We start from the raw sequence: 15,723 nt of genomic DNA, 5'->3' as shown, positions 1-15,723 counted from the left end.
CAGCAACTTTGTAATACCATGAAAAAATTATGGCAAAAGTTCTAAGCCAATGTAAATTACTGGAATTCCTGTAAATGCAAAAGAGATAATACTGGCTGGCAATCTGCCTCTGTAGTTATACCACCTGGATGCTGAGCTGTAAGACGTAACTCTTTCTGTGTCTTCTGAGATTTGCCACAATTAAGCAGTTCAAAGACTTTTCAAGTTAAAACTTGGATATAGCTTGTGAGGCTTCAGTTTTCCTCCCTGTGCCTTTTCCTTGGTGATAATCGGGAGGATATATTTGGATTCCCTTAAGAACACAACCCTGCTGTTTACTGGGAGGTTTCTGCAGCATCTGGCTCCAGCCCTGCTGACTGCCAGGAAGCAGATCTCAGTGAGGGGAGGGGAGTTTGGCGTTCTGCAGGGCTTCGCAGTCGTCACTGGGATGCTGCTGGGGTGTCATGATTAAAAAATGTTGGCTTTGCTTTTGTTGGTCAGTACTGCAAAATGATTCCTGACATTTCTGCTGTGTATTTTGGGAGAAATCTCTTTCGGTCTTAGACTGTGCTTTTAATTGAAAAACATGCCTTCCATCTGAAGAGCTTAATTAAGATTATATTTGTTTAATGTATTGGTTTGTTCAAGGAAACCTCAAAAAAGGATTAGACGTGAGTATCGAGTTTATCAAGCAGGCTTGTGTCTGGATTAGATTATAATTGTCTTCCATTCAGTTACTCAAATATTTTCCTGATCACTCATCGAGAATATTACGTTTTCCCTTCTTCTTGTGGTTTCTTTTTCATTCCTTATGCCTGGAACTCTAATTTTTCTTCTGATAAAAGCTTGTGGCTTTCATTTAGTTTGCTCACACTGACTGAACGCACACAGACACTGAGATGTTCTCAGCTTAATAACTACGAAATAAATCCAGCTGTAATACCTAAATGCATAGATATGTGTGTACATAAATATCAGAGCACAATGTTTTAATTAATGTTGTGTAATACCTGGATCTGGTTAACTGGCACATGGTAAATGGAACACAGTAACTGAGAGTGGTTACTGTTCAAACATCTTCATTTCCATTTTATTTACCCCAGGGCTGTGGAGTCCTGCAGGTGAGGTAGGGCAAGTCAGGAGTCCTGCTTCTGAGCTCAGCCTAAGGCTTGTAACTCGTGAGGGCTGCCCAAGCCACTGGGAAACGCTGGTAATGCTAAATGGTCACCGCAAAGGAAACTGGTTTTCATCACTCACACTCAGGCTCTGGTGTGGGAGCAAAGAAATATGTGGGACAAAAATTCAGGGGGATGCATCTACTAACCTACGTTGCTGTAGAACTAGAAGGGGACATAGACCTTGACAACCTTCATGTCTGACTTCTAGGAGGCTTTGACTGTAAAAGTTAATACGCTATTTGTCGTGGGAACAAAATGAGTCTAGGTGGAATTATCCAAGTATGATAGAAGAATTCTGAGAGTATGGTCCTCAAGCAATTTGGTAGAGCCATCTAGTTCATTCTTCCAGACTCAGGTTTGTTCAGGGTTGCCTTCAGTTTGTTCAGGGTTGTTGTTTTGTTTTGTTTTTTTTAGGAGAGTGCAATAAAGGATTAATTTTGTGCTGAATTCATTATCAGTGTTGGTTAGAACTTATTAGAGCCTCACTGTGAAATAATCTCTCAGAGAGGACTGGGTATCTGTCCCCTCCCTTAATTTATGACTCTCCATCAGGATTAGGTGAGAAGTGGGTGGCAAGATGCAAAGATCTGCTAAGACAGCAGCAGTTGTGAGCATGCACAGCAGCAGAACCTGAAGAAATTTTCTGGCAAAAATACTAGGAAAACAACTTAGAAATAAGCCACTATTTTTTTTTTTCCTGAGACTGGCTTTATTAAATACTGTACCTTATTTTTTACTTGTTTTTGCATCAAGCTGTGGCCTGTGCAAGCAGTTCGGTTTAGTGAAACAGAGGTGCTTATAGCTTCCCTGGGTCATCAGTGCTAACATGGAATAAGACCAGATACAAAATGAATTACTGCAGTGTCCAGGAGGCAGAGTCCAGACCTGTATCATTGTTGTTTGTTGAATGGTCAGTATTGCTGGACCTAGTGATACCATTACCACTTACATCAAAAGAAGTTGGATCGAGCCGTGGTGGTCAATTCACATGATGCCTTTGCAATCCAGAGCAACTGTGATTTATTTTAAGTTGCAGTTTTTGCAGAACTTAGTTTAAATGAACTTACAGAAGTCTTCATCTATGACATTTTCTGGATCTCCATTTTTTCATAGATTTTGCATTCCCTCAAAAAAAGTCTTTATTTCTCTTTCCATTAGTACTCGTTTTTCTTCCTCACTGTGTGTAGCCACTAGGATTCCACATATGCCTTTCTGGATCAATCCAGAGCTTTCTCATAAATGTATCACACAAATAAAGCAATAATATAGAATATTGCATACTCCAGGCAAAGCAGGTGCAGGAAATGAAATCACTGATGAAAAACAACTGGAAGTAGAGGAGGATTTTTACTATATGTGTGATACATAAAGTCTGCTTAATGGGTGAAGAATAGTATTTGCTTCATGCAACTTTCACTGATGCCTTGGGCAACATTTTGACATATAGACACCTTCTGATCATCTTCCAAAGTCAACTTGCTCAGACAAAAACAATATTCAAATGGATAGGTTGGGGTTTGAATAGTAAGTCGTTATTCTCTTTCAGACTCTTGTGCATTGTATATAGAATGGGTTTGGTGTTTAAGCTGGTTGTGTAAAGCTAGTTTCCCAGGAAATATCAAACAAATGGCCATTTTGATCCAGCTGTTTCTTTTCTTCAGCGTAAGCAAGTCTGCCCCATTTGTGCTACTTTTTGCTTAAACTAGTCTTGGGACGTTCCAGAATGCTGGCTAAAAAACTAGTGAAAGCTTTTATATGAAACTAACTGTGTTGCGTTTAACTTTTATAGCTCATAAAGATATTCTGAAATATTTGTTTTCTTTTTTATTATTATTAGTTATTTTGGAAACCTTTGTTTTAAATAGAGCTGTCATAAATAGATTCAGCAGCCAGTAAATCCACTGGGCCCCCTGAAGACTAGAATAACATCTGCCTGTTCTGCCGTGCTCGCAACAGGCTCCAGAAATTCCCGACTCAGACAAAATGAGAAAATGTCCTTCTTTGACAAGCTGAAGTGACCCACTTTCTAAAGTGTATTTCACTTCCATTCAGGTCTCCTCCCATTCCTACTTTATTCCAGCCTCTATCTGATTTTTCAGCTGGATGTAAATAGTAATTTGCTTGCTTTAGTTATCTTTAATATGGTTTTAAAGCTGCGGACTTGAATGCTGCCCTAGTGCTGGCCTGTGAATCACTCGTGAGACAGACCTGAGCTTCCTGTTGTTTGTGCCGAAACTGCTCAGATCGTGGTTTTCGGTTTCACAAAAGTTGCTGAGCACAAAAAAAAAGAAAAAAAAAAAAAAGTAGAACATATAGTGACAGGATATCATCAACTCTAAGTTGCTCCAAATAAAGAATAAAATTAAAAAGTTGTCATTCATAACTTACTGTTAAGATGAGCTGAGTAATAGTTTTTATGTTTTGCTTTGGTTCTAAATGCAACTTGGGAAGGAGCTAACCCTCTTTTGTTGATCTGTTTTTTTTTTCATTTGTTGGAAGGGTAATTGCTTCTTGAATGAAGTTTCATTTGTATGGTTTATTTTTATTTGGTTTCTTGAATATGAGATGAGCATGGGAAGTATCAGTTTTCTGGCGTGAGGGTGGGTGGGTCACAGCTGGCAGTGAAGACTTTTAAAAAAGCTACAGAAAAGAAAGCTCTGACTGTTCAGAACTATTTTAATGCATTCAGTGTTCTTTACAGACTGGAAGTGATGAGTACACCAAGTTACAAGTGCAGATTTCTAAGAATGCTTGGTACAAAATGATGTTGTTGACACTGGACTGCAAGAAGGCCTAAGAGCGGGTGCCTTTGGGGAATCCTGCTGTTATAGGCATGAAGAAAAAAAAAAAAAAAAGAGAAAGAAGAAACTGAGTTCTTTGTTTTAAACATAGCCCTTTTGTAAGTAGATTGCTGATACAAAGGAGAAAGGTGACAAATTGAAGAATGAACTTGAAAGCATTCTAGTGGGAAAATTCCATCTAGGCTCAATGAAGATTTTTGTTTAAGCATTAGTTAAATCATTTTCTATGACTAGCATTATTTCAACAATCAACTGAATATCCTTTATTGCAGTTGAGTAGACTCTGAAAGTCAGACCGTCAGACAGCTGAAGATGTCAAATAAATACGTAATCACACAATCTGATTGAGTTCTAATGCTGGCTTAAGAAGTACTGCTATTCACCACAGGCTTATCTTTGATGTGATATGGGTTGTGTTGCTAATCAGATGTGCTATGTTTCTGTCTTTCAGATTTACCACTGGATTATAGATTTACACGATTTTCCTCAAATAACTCAGCAACTGCTGGGTACTACCCAAGCCCTCCAAGAGCACTGCTGCCAATTGAGGAGTCAGTGACTATGAAATAGGTTGACGTCTTTTTCCTTAAATAACCCTGTGGCCATTACTTAAACTGCTATGAAAGGCTAATTGGTGAAAATGCTGTGTGATGCTTCATAAAATAGAATGATGGATTAAAGCAGACTCCTGTGTAGACTTGTGTTTCACTTGTTGCTCTGGTCCAGCCAGAACAGGTGAGCAACGCATCTAAGTCTTCTGACCACCACTACTTTTTGCAATGTGCTTGTTGGCTTTTTCCATGCACTGTCCACATCCTTCAAGAGAAATGTACTAGTAATAACTCATCCCAAGTTACATTCTACATTTTCAAGGATGTTTTCAGTACTGTCCCTATTTAAGGTGATGCTGTTGCTACCAAAAGCCCCAGAAAAGCCGTGAACCAGACCCTAAGCCATACTTCATTAAGAGTTACCTTGGACTGCCCAGGTTATCACCATAGTATGATCAGTGTTTTGCAGGCTCTGAGGAATTTATTCAGTCACTGTAGCTGTTCTTGGAGATACAGAAGGACTGAGGCCCAAAGAGAAAGATGCATCATACCCAAAAAGAGACTTGAATGGGATTTAGGCAGCTAAATGCACACTGGCAGTCTTGAAAGCTTTTGTCACGTGCTTCGTATTCCTGAAAGTGCCTAACGACTATATAGCAGCAAGGTGCCCTGCAACGCCTTTTCCTCCTTTAGTCTTCAATACCTCAAGAGTCAGTGCTCTTCTGCAGAAGGAGGGAAGTCTGTGTACAATTCCCTTCTCAGCTTGAGTGGATTTGAACCCGTGTTCTCCACCTTCCTGGGAAATCCTTCCGAGAGTGGGAAGGACATAGCACCCATCTATATAGAGCCATCCTTGCTAAGTACAGCCTCAACCCAAAAGAGAAGCAAGACTGAAGACATGAGCTGAATATGCCCATTTTTATTGACTAATTTAAGCAAACAGGCATCCTGTTCTCTGCGGATTTCTTTCCAAAGACCCATTCTCCAGTGCTTTGGACAGGGAGCCTTCGGTAACTAACACGTCAAAGACATTTGTTTAGTCAGCAGTTGTGTCAGACTATGATGGAAAAATTTTGGATAAATTTCCCTTGAAGTTTAAAGAACAATAAAAATAAACTTTTTTTTCATATTTTCAAGAAAAATAATTTACTTTCTTAGGCCTAGACAATTATCAGAATGGATTTAACTTGTGTTAACATTTAACTTGTGTCACCACAGGTCACTCTGTATTTTTGCAGTTTTACCAGTTAAAATATTTTGTGTCAGAATCAGACACAGACACCATTCCACCTCATTTCAGAGTTATCAGCTTTTGTTTCCACACTTTTTTCTTACCTTTACATAGGATGTTATTTTTACATTCTTGTGATCCAGTATATTTACAAGTAAAATGCAACATTTCCAATTTAACAGTAAGCATTTTTTTTAAAGGGAAAAATAAAACAAGTGAGGAAAAAATTGAGAAAAGCTTTGCCTAAAATAAGGTGGGTGAGGAAGGAAAATGAAAGTGCCATTCTCCTCCTCGTAAACTATATGCTGAAAATATTTACTTAAGAAGGTACCAATAAGTAACACTTGAGTACATTTTGAAATTTTTAAATTAGCATCACTGTCTTGAGCAGCAAATCTGGCTCATGATAAGGGTATGATTTGTACTAAGCAAGGAATTACCCAGATTAAAATTTCAGATCCCTGATTACAGCATCATTTGAAATTCTGACCTGAATCAAGTAATCCTCTGCAAATAATTTCTAACTAGATTATGATCCAAAACAATATTTTGTGCTCTCACACTTTTGTTGTTCTGAATTTGGATCTGATTTTTGTATGTTACGGGGATTTTTTTCTTGCTTTTTAAAGAAAGTTAATTAATGTTGAATTGTTAATGGAAATTAGAGTGAAAATCATCTAAGTCAGCCCTTGGTTCCTGGCATCTCAGTGGACAAGAAGTAATTTTTTTTTCATGAGAGGGTGACTGATTGCAAGGACAGACTGACACAGGGTTTACCAGAATAAATACATCTACGGGCTTGCTCGGCTGAGAAGTGACAGTACCCGTTTCTGACAAAGGCTGTCACCAGCCATTTGCACTTGCTGCCAGAGGGACCACACAGTAGCAGAGAAAGAAGTAGACCACAGAAGGCCACTGTAAGCATGACTCCATGTGCCACCACAGTCTGTGGCTGCAGGAAGACTTAGGAAAAATAATGGAAGCATTTGCCCAAAAAACAGATTTCCTGTGAAATCAGGACTTAACGACTCTTATAAAGACTCTTCTTATTCAAGAATTTCTGAAGATTATGCAGGTCTTATTACGAAGCCTTCCAAAATAAAACAGAGCATTGTCTTTTAGGTTGGATGAAAAGGTTTCATAAATCCAGGCAATTTTTCCAGTCTCTCCAAACAGACTTGCGGTACCAGTATTTGTCGATTCAGCCACCAGGTTGCACATGCTCAGCAGTACTGATGGCGGGGCCTGGCTGCCCCGAGTGGCTGCAGAAGTGGAGGTTGGCGATGGAGAAACTTTAGGAAGGCACAGTCGCTGCTGTGGTGATGAGAGAGACGCTGGAAATGGAGGTGGCCTGGAGACCAGGGAGAAGATATGCACGTGGCAGAAAATTGGTAAAGAGCTGGCCATATTTAACATGCTGCTGTAAAGGCACCAACTTGGCTTCCTCCTTTTTATTTTTTTTTAACTCCTGAAAATCTCTGAAATTTCTTGGATTCTGTTGTGAGAGGCCATTAGCAGAAAGATCTCTGAAGTGCCTGCAAAACTATCTTGAGTATTGGCGGGGAGACATAAAGTCATAAAGATTAAAATCACTATGTTTGGTTATATAGCCCTGAAAGCCACAGTTTTGCTTAAAAACAGAGATGAAATACCATGTCTCTTTTGGTATAAAGCATATATGTCTGAATTTTAAAATAAAGAGAGTTTATTTCTGAAAAAAGTTTGTTCTCTGAATTTATTTTATAGCTGAGCAGCAAAGAGAAAAAAGGGAGACAAGGTTACCACGGAGCAGTGCAAGGAGAGGTTCGTGCTACAGCCTTGAACAAAGCAAAGCTTGACCCACTCAGAATAAAAGATATATAAATCAACCAAAAACTAGTATAAATTAATACCTTTAATACCTATAGGAAAGTCAGCTTTGATGCAAAGCAGAGCTCACTCCAAGTGTTTCCTGAATAGGGCTTGTTCCTGGAAACTAAAGGCTTCTTAATCCCCAGTGAGTAAAAGTCAAATAAACAAATGCAGATAGCTCATCCGTGGTAGACATGGGGCCCTGCTGGACACAGGCCTTTCTGAGGCTGCCGCTTCCCCAGCTGCTGGGGCTCTGCAGCTCGTATGAGTCCCAGGTGTGTGACAGTGCAGCAGCGCTGGGGCGATTCCTAAGGGAATTCGCAGGAAAACTTGTCTGATGACTGGCACCAGGAACAAGCACTCCCAAAAGTGGTTTAAATCTGCGTAAGTAGCAACCAGCCATTGTCCAGCCTGATTATGACAATTTACCTAGGGAAAAAAACCAGCTACAAAACAGGGACACAGTGACACGAAAAAGTGGGTTCATACACAGATGTGTGACTAGCAGATCTTTTGGGATGCAGGAGGGGTCCTGGCAGGGTGTCTGGACCGGCCCTCCAATGTCCTAGGGCTTGAGATGCTGTGTAACCACTGGTCTCACCCATCCCCTGCCATGACCTGAAATGCTCCAAATATTATCTGTGTTCAAATAAATAAACTTTAGTCCTGCCCACATTGCCCAGCATGATGTATTATCACAGCAATTGGCTATAACAACTGAAAACAATATGACCATTTCACCATGACAAGAGAAAAACGTGCCTGCCGTGTCCATCTAGGTCATGTTGTTGCCAGCAGCTGCACAGGCTCTAGGGTTTTTAACAATCTTTTTGACAGATACTTTAGAAATTGAAGAAATGTAACGTATCTCACTGGCAAGTTGGAGATTACTTATCGGTTGATATATTGTAAAATAGGATGCAGAAAATTATCTACTGCATACAGTACACAACGGTGATCTTTGTTTGGTGGAAAATAAATACAAACCCTGGCCCAGTCCCAACTCATTGGCCCCAGTGCACCCTGGATCAAATCTGGCTACAACCAGGCTGAAAACCATAATAATCCAGTAAAGCCTGAATTATCATGTATCACAATTGAGACTGCCTGGATTCAAAACTGTTCACTTGTATTTTCCTGAGAAACAGTCATTATCCTGTAGAAACTTCAGTTTTCTTCTTATCAGGAGTCCTAATCGAACTTGAGAGAGGAGTGGGGTACAGCCAACATGTATTGCCCCAGCAAAACGAATGGTTTCCAACCCAGCCTTGGCGTGCATCTCTTCCTTGTAAGTGCATAGTCATATTTTCTAGCTATGTGGAACACTATACAATTTGTAATCCTCTTTCCTCCCATCAGTAGAGATGTGATTTTACATTTCTCGCATCGGCCTTGTTTGAAAAGTGTTTGGACGTGACTTGTCCAATCACATAACAAATAAATATTGTAGTTTCACCTTTAAGTCTTCCCTCCTGGGGCCAAGTATGCATTAAATCATACCAAGGCAAATGACAGCAGAGTATAAGAATGTATAAATTAACAGGGAGCTGCCAACAGTGAGAATGTAATGTCTGAGCTTCCACGCCAGCCTTCATTTGCCACCATAGGGAACAAAAAGTAAGTGTAAAACATCCTTCTGCACACAACCTTGATGTTTTACAGCAGAGTTTCTCAGAAAGGCAGGTTTAGAAATAAAGTCTTCTCCTCCGTAAAAAGGTGAAAGTCTCACGTGCCACACCATAGAGCGAGCGATCTGATGGGAGATGTTGCTTCTGACTTCCATGGCAAGGGAGCATGACACAGGGCAGCTGCTGTTCCTCAGTGTCATGGAAGGAATGAGACAAGTTTTCTGGACCATTTGAGTGACTGAATTTTAAAACAAAATATGCCTCTTTTTGTACACATGCTTGGATGCAGATAGAATTTCAGCTGAAGCACAGCATCAGTTTTAGGAAACAAAACATGCAGCTAAGCTAAAGGAACCTTATCTCTGGAAAGAGTGGCAGCTTTACTGGTGTAATGGATATCATGGTGTAGCCACAAACGTCTAACAACTGTCCAAGAACCAGCCCTTCCAGCAAGCACATAGCAGATCTAGAAGGCCCCAGGGGAAAGGCTCAATCCCATTATAAATCCAGTTGCCTGTAATTTTGTTTTCTGCAATTGTGAAAACATCAATCGTCCTTCATGAGTCACAGTAGAGGAAGAAAATATATATATAAAAAATAAAGGTTTTCTCCTGAACCCCTTCTGCACAAGAAACAAATCCTGCTTTTTTGTAAGCATTATAAATAGAAATGCTTAACTTGAAAACAGAGCCTGGATTAGGGACAAAATAAGATGGAATCCAGGAAGCTGAACAGTCTCGGAGATTTCCAGCTCAAAATGCTTGCCAGCATCTTTACAAACTAGGGATTCCTATCTGCAAATCAGTGGACTAGTACTGTGGCCAGCATAACCCATCATTTTCCTGAATATAGGACAAAGGTGTAAGTGAAATCTTGTCAGGATGAGGTGGGTAGCCACAGCAGTTCTCTGGCAAGCATGGCAAGACCACAGAGGTTTTGCAGCTGACCAGATGTCACAGTTCACAGAGGAGCAAACATCTAAAGCACCGTGTCTAACTTCTGCTCCCACTGCAGCTAAACTGATTTAATCAGAACTGTGCTCAAAAATCCCTCATGCTGCCCACTCACACTGCCAGAGCACATACGTAGTTCTCTCACACCTGGTCGTAACAACTTTTAAATACTTGCACTGAGGTGAGAAACCATCGCAGCCACTTCAAAACAATGTTATGGTTTCCAGCCCCTTTCACAAATTAGAGGGTGCAAGACACAAAATGGCAGCAGCACAAATGGGAAAAGTCTGCACAGCACCCAGCACAGCTCTGACAGCCCAGGCAAAGCAGATTGTGTCAGCCAGAAAACTATTTCTGTTTTCCATTGACTACTAAATGTTGAGTACAAACACTTAAATACTCAGTTTGATTTCCTCATACAAGGTTGAAGAACTTTTAAGAATGAATAAGATCATAAAATATCTTACACTGTATATTTTAGGAAAGCAAACCTATTAACATTCAATAAACCTTCTTCTAGAACAAGATTAATGCAACTCTTAAAATTGTGAGTCCATGTGCCTAACATATTTACATTTAAAAGATTAATTTTTAAAGCCTCCACCACCTCTGAAGGATAAAAGTGCAGGTGAATATAACAACTCTTCTCTTGCCTTATCTCAAAATATTACCTGAGAACTGCAGTTTTCTTGCTCCACCATCCCTGTGCAACCTCAGGCTCACACTGGGAATTTAAATAGGTAATCCTGAGTGTTGAGCACTCTGCAAATTATAATAATCCAGAGAAAGAAGATGCCATTGTAAATCTTGTGAAACATGAGGTAACATGAGGTTATGAACTTGAGAATTTTTTTTTTAAATCTTGGTTTTCTACTGACAGAAGGCTTCAAAAATATCTACTGGAGAGCTGCTGTTGAAGCAGCTGCAGCACTGTTGGAGCCAGACAGCAGCAGTGAACTTTTGTATCCCTGTTTTCTCCTTCAAAACTGCCCAGAAAAAAAGGGCATGAGTGCCCATATGAATACACACATGAACAGGCAACAATAAAGGGCTAGGATGCCATGACATGGGAATGCAGAAACTAAGGGAAATTACCTGCATTTCATGGGGGTTGGGAGGGATTAGGTCAATTAAATAAACTAAGCACTCCCTGGCAGTAAGCAGGAAAATCTCTAGATCAGTAGTAGACAGGTGATAGAAAATGCAGTACAGATAAAGCTCAAGGAGGATAAGGTTGAAGGTCAGCATAAAATGACATTAATAGCTCAGTAGGGCAATGGCTAGAGGGTATCAGGGAATGGAGATTACATGTATTACAATAAATAATAACTACCAAAATATATCTATTATGTGGGGTTTTCCTCTTTCCTCTAACCTTTATCCTGTTATTTTGTAGGATTTGGAGATAGCTGACATATTTCTGATATTAATCCATAGACAAAAGTAGAAAAAAAAAAATTGTACCCTGAAGACAAGTAAACGACTCAAAGAAAACAGATTTGATAACTACCATCACTAGATTGATATTATTAAAAGTAACTGTACAGGTCTTTGTATGTGTGTATACATACAGGAGTCCACATTCAGAAGCCACTGCTGTGCAGAGTGCACTGTCAGTGACCCACAAGTAGGGACGTATGAGTGAATGATCATGAGGTGGTTGCAGACACCCCTGAAATAGCAGCAGTGCCCTGGAAAGCACCGGAACAAGAACCAAATCCCCAGAACAATACACAATAACCAACTACTGATGCAGACTAATGCAACAACCTCATGAAGGCCCAAAAATTAGGAGCAACAATGAAGCTGTCTTTAGGGAAAATATGTCTGACTACAACCACAGCAACCGGTTGGTGGGCACCATTGCTTCAGAATCAAGAGTGCAGAGTTGTTCACTATGGTAGCCTCTAGTGCTGCAAATATAAGTATGATCTTTAAGTGGAAATAAATGTCTAATGCCTGTGTTTTTGTTTGATCTAATATCCCCCCTTTGAGTCTTGGCTGCAACTAGGGATGCAGGAAATTAGAGTGAGATGGTTACAAAAAGAAATGGAGAGTCAGCGACAAGTTCAAATACAGTTACCTTTTCAAATACAGCATCTTTTCATTTACAAATCTCTAGTGTAAGAAGGAAGAGATAGTACAGTAGTATGAAACACAAGAATTGGGGATGGGGCTAAATAAGCAACTTGTGGATATTTTCATGAATTCCAGCTTGGCTTTCCACATATCAAGTGACTCCATAAAATAGGTGGATTCCAGCCTTAAAAATTCTAGTCATTGGAGACAGTGTGTTACAAATGGAAAACATTATTGCAACATATCCGGCATCCAGAGAGATTGTGGCAATCAGCTCTCAGGGAGCTCCGCTGAAGTCTGTCTTCAGAAAGTTTCTCTCAGCATGAGCGTTAATAGTTTGTGCTCTCCAGGGGATATTGCTCCGTTTGTAACATCGCAGAAATTTGGAAGGAAAGAAGTTGACATGTTGAGAAAGGTCACACATTTGAGAGCAGAAAGTAACAACCAGTTCAGCTGAATGAAAAGCCACATGTTGCTGGGTCCCCCCAACTCCAACCTGTTCTGGTCATCACCAGAGAAAAGAAAGGGTAAGTGCTAAAGAAGGAGCAGGCCAGTTAGGCAACACAACAGCTGCTAGAAAGAGATAAACCTAAACCCAGCTGATGTCTACACTGGTGTAAATGCAATAAAAATGATACTGACCTGCTGTCATGAATTCTGCTGTGGAAAGGCACAGACCAGATGATACACATAATTTTTAATTTGATGCAGGTCTTTTTTGGTGTTTCTCAGTAAGTACCTATGTACCTGCTTTATGGCTGCTGTCTTCCTGACATGTCTATGGGCCAATCTGTCTCCACTTACCTCTGTTTTACCTCTCCTTGCTGAGGTTACTGATGCTGCAGCTTCCCATTCATGAAGAAATCTGCAGGAATTTTTTCTCATCTTTCTGTCTCCTGGCCTCAGGCTAAACCAGGCTGAACACATGGTGAGAGCAAGAAAGAAGGAAAGAAAGGAAATGTAAAGCAGAGAAAGATGTTCCATTTACATACAAAGAAGCGTTGTTCAGGAAACAATCTAGTGCTTTCGCTTTCCAGCTACCCTACTGACACTTTGGCTAACACAATGTAGAATAGTAAAATGCTGCTTTTGTGAGGAGGAGAGAAGTATTTCCAGGCTGTAGATATAGGAGCAAAGGAAGGTAGAGGCATTTGATGCCTAACGTATCTTTCCAGTCCCATAAACATACCCGGCACCCAACAGACCCGTAGGAAACAGCTGGCTAGATCTTCCTTTGAGAGAAATTGCTTTACATCACACTAAATATGCCCCAGCCAGAAAGATATCCTAAGTAGCTTAGGCCTGATTTCCAGTTTTCCAACTATTTCTGATTCTCAGGACTGATTGTAGGCTACTCCTTTTCGTTACGTGATTCTGGAGATGTGATATTTCTGCCCATTGCCTACACAGTGAGCCAGAGCCCCAAGTCCCTGAGTAGTAAATGGTATGAATCATGCAACACTCTCATAAGCTTGAAGGATGTAGTAGGAACAACAACAAAGTTAGGACACCGTCTGGTCCACACCCTGGCTGGAAAATAAGACATAGCCAATATTCCTCCCGCGTGGAATTGGGATAAGATTTGAAAATTAGAGCTGCCTTCATGTGGCACTAATAAAGTCCAGGGGGAATTGCTAAGCAGAGCAGCCCAGATCAAGGAGAGCAGGGCAAGTCTCCAGATTTGCAGTTCTGCAGTTCAGCTACAAGAAGACACTGGCCTAACAGTCATGCCCTAAAGATTTCAGTTCACAGTACTAAGATCAGAAATCTTCACAGCTGGACACAAAAGACAAAAGGAACACATGGATTATGGTCATAAGAAAATCAATTGTTTTGGACAATTAGTGAAGGAATCTGGAGAACTTTGTATTTTTCTCTCTTTTCATTTGAAGAGTTTTACTACTTAATGACAAAAGTAGAAGTGCCTCTGACATGGAAATTAGAGACCAAACAGATCACACAGAGAACAGAACTTCAGTGACAGGGAGGTACTTTAAAAAAAAAAAAAAAAAAAGAAAAGAAAAGAAAAAATAAATATAAGGAGAAAAAAATGCTGTTGCATAGGCTGGGCAGGAAGAAAGAAAAGAAGAGCCAAGGCTGTGTATGTGGAAAGGACTGAACATCCCCCGATTTTCACAACTAAGTGAGAACCAAAGGCTTTAAAATGTATGATGCATCAGCAGACACTTGGTGTCTCCTCCAGAAAGCATAAGCCCTGCACTACTGGCAGCCCTGCTGCCTTCCTTTCTCACTGTCCTAGCACAGAAATGGGGTTTGCTCCCTCTTCACATCCTCATGACCCAGCTTGTCAATTAACAGGAAAATAGAGTGCATTTCCCCTCTGTGCAGGCTAGATAACCACAGGGTCTTCTTGGAAATTTTCACTTCTTAAACTTCATTTACTATCGGGGGCAGGGGGAAGAACAGAGGTTATCAAGACCTCATAACCAAGAGCTGGCTGCTCACAGTGTCTCTGACGCAGTGGACATTTTCAAGAAGTGCACTGTATACTTCGGTGTCTAAGGCAGTGACTTCCATGTGTGTGACCTAAAAAACTTGCCATTGTTGGAAACAGGCAATATTTCCCACATACATTTGGCTCAGTTACACAGACACCAAACATTTCACGTTCCCTGTAATGTTGCTTGCCATGAAGGCCAAGAAAAAATAAAGAGCATGTGATATATGACTAGAACAGTGTCTGACCTGAACAGTTTTCAAACAATTTCCATGGAACATGCTCTGCACAACTGGGCAAGTCAGTCATCTTTAGCTCCAAAAGGTAAATTTAGCTCTTCTCCAAAATCCATTCTGGAGCAGTGCCACCTGAAATGTCAGTTTGCTGTATGTTCAGTGTCGCATGATGCAATTTAAGGAAATGACAGCTATAAAAATTCTTAATCTCCGTGGGACCTTTCCAATAAAAAAAAGAAGAAAGGAATAAATAAAATAGGGTTCTGATACTTGGGAGCAGAGAGGGAGTGGGAGATTTCAGGGAGAGAGGCACCAAGGGAGTACAAATTGTATGATAGCAAGTTACAGAGTCAGTCATTTAAACCAACTTTATGGTTGATGGCAAGAATAGGTAGCTTGGGGACATGATTCACCACATCCTAAAGAAGATGTCTAAAAGAAGACAGATGAATTCTACCCTAAAAGTATTTATTTTTCTCTGCAGTTATAAAGAGACTCTAACATCACTAGATCAGAGGTAGTTACCAGTCAAGTATAGAACAAAAGTGCATGACACATTCAGAGGTTAGATGGATCCCACCCAGAATTTCTGCTCCAGATTGACATTGTTTTATTGTTTAATTGTTTTCTTTTTGCTGTCATCAGCAACAAATTCACTGGCATGAAGCAAGGCTAGCAAACCACCAAGAGAAGGTCATCCTTAGCAAGGGAGGTTTCATCCATTGCTAAAGAGGTGAAGGGCATAGGAAGATCAAAGAGGAGCCATAATCTTGCCTGT

At 40.3% G+C, this 15,723-nt stretch overlaps 1 protein-coding gene across 1 annotated transcript in view; it reads left to right on the top strand.

The window, feature by feature from the left end:
* The window catches only part of LOC309438129 (dermatan-sulfate epimerase-like), a 186,778-nt gene that overhangs the window by 132,562 nt on the left and 38,493 nt on the right, over nt 1-15,723 (top strand). Inside the window, 1 exon segment of the mRNA XM_082049077.1 lies at nt 4,410-4,513. Coding sequence (XP_081905203.1) covers nt 4,410-4,513 — 104 coding nt within the window.

Source organism: Streptopelia decaocto (assembly GCF_964273445.1).
Source record: "Streptopelia decaocto genome assembly, chromosome: 3".
Taxonomy (NCBI): domain Eukaryota; kingdom Metazoa; phylum Chordata; class Aves; order Columbiformes; family Columbidae; genus Streptopelia; species Streptopelia decaocto.
The sequence above is the reverse complement of the archived record's forward strand: the minus strand, read 5'-3'. Positions and strand labels throughout refer to the sequence as shown.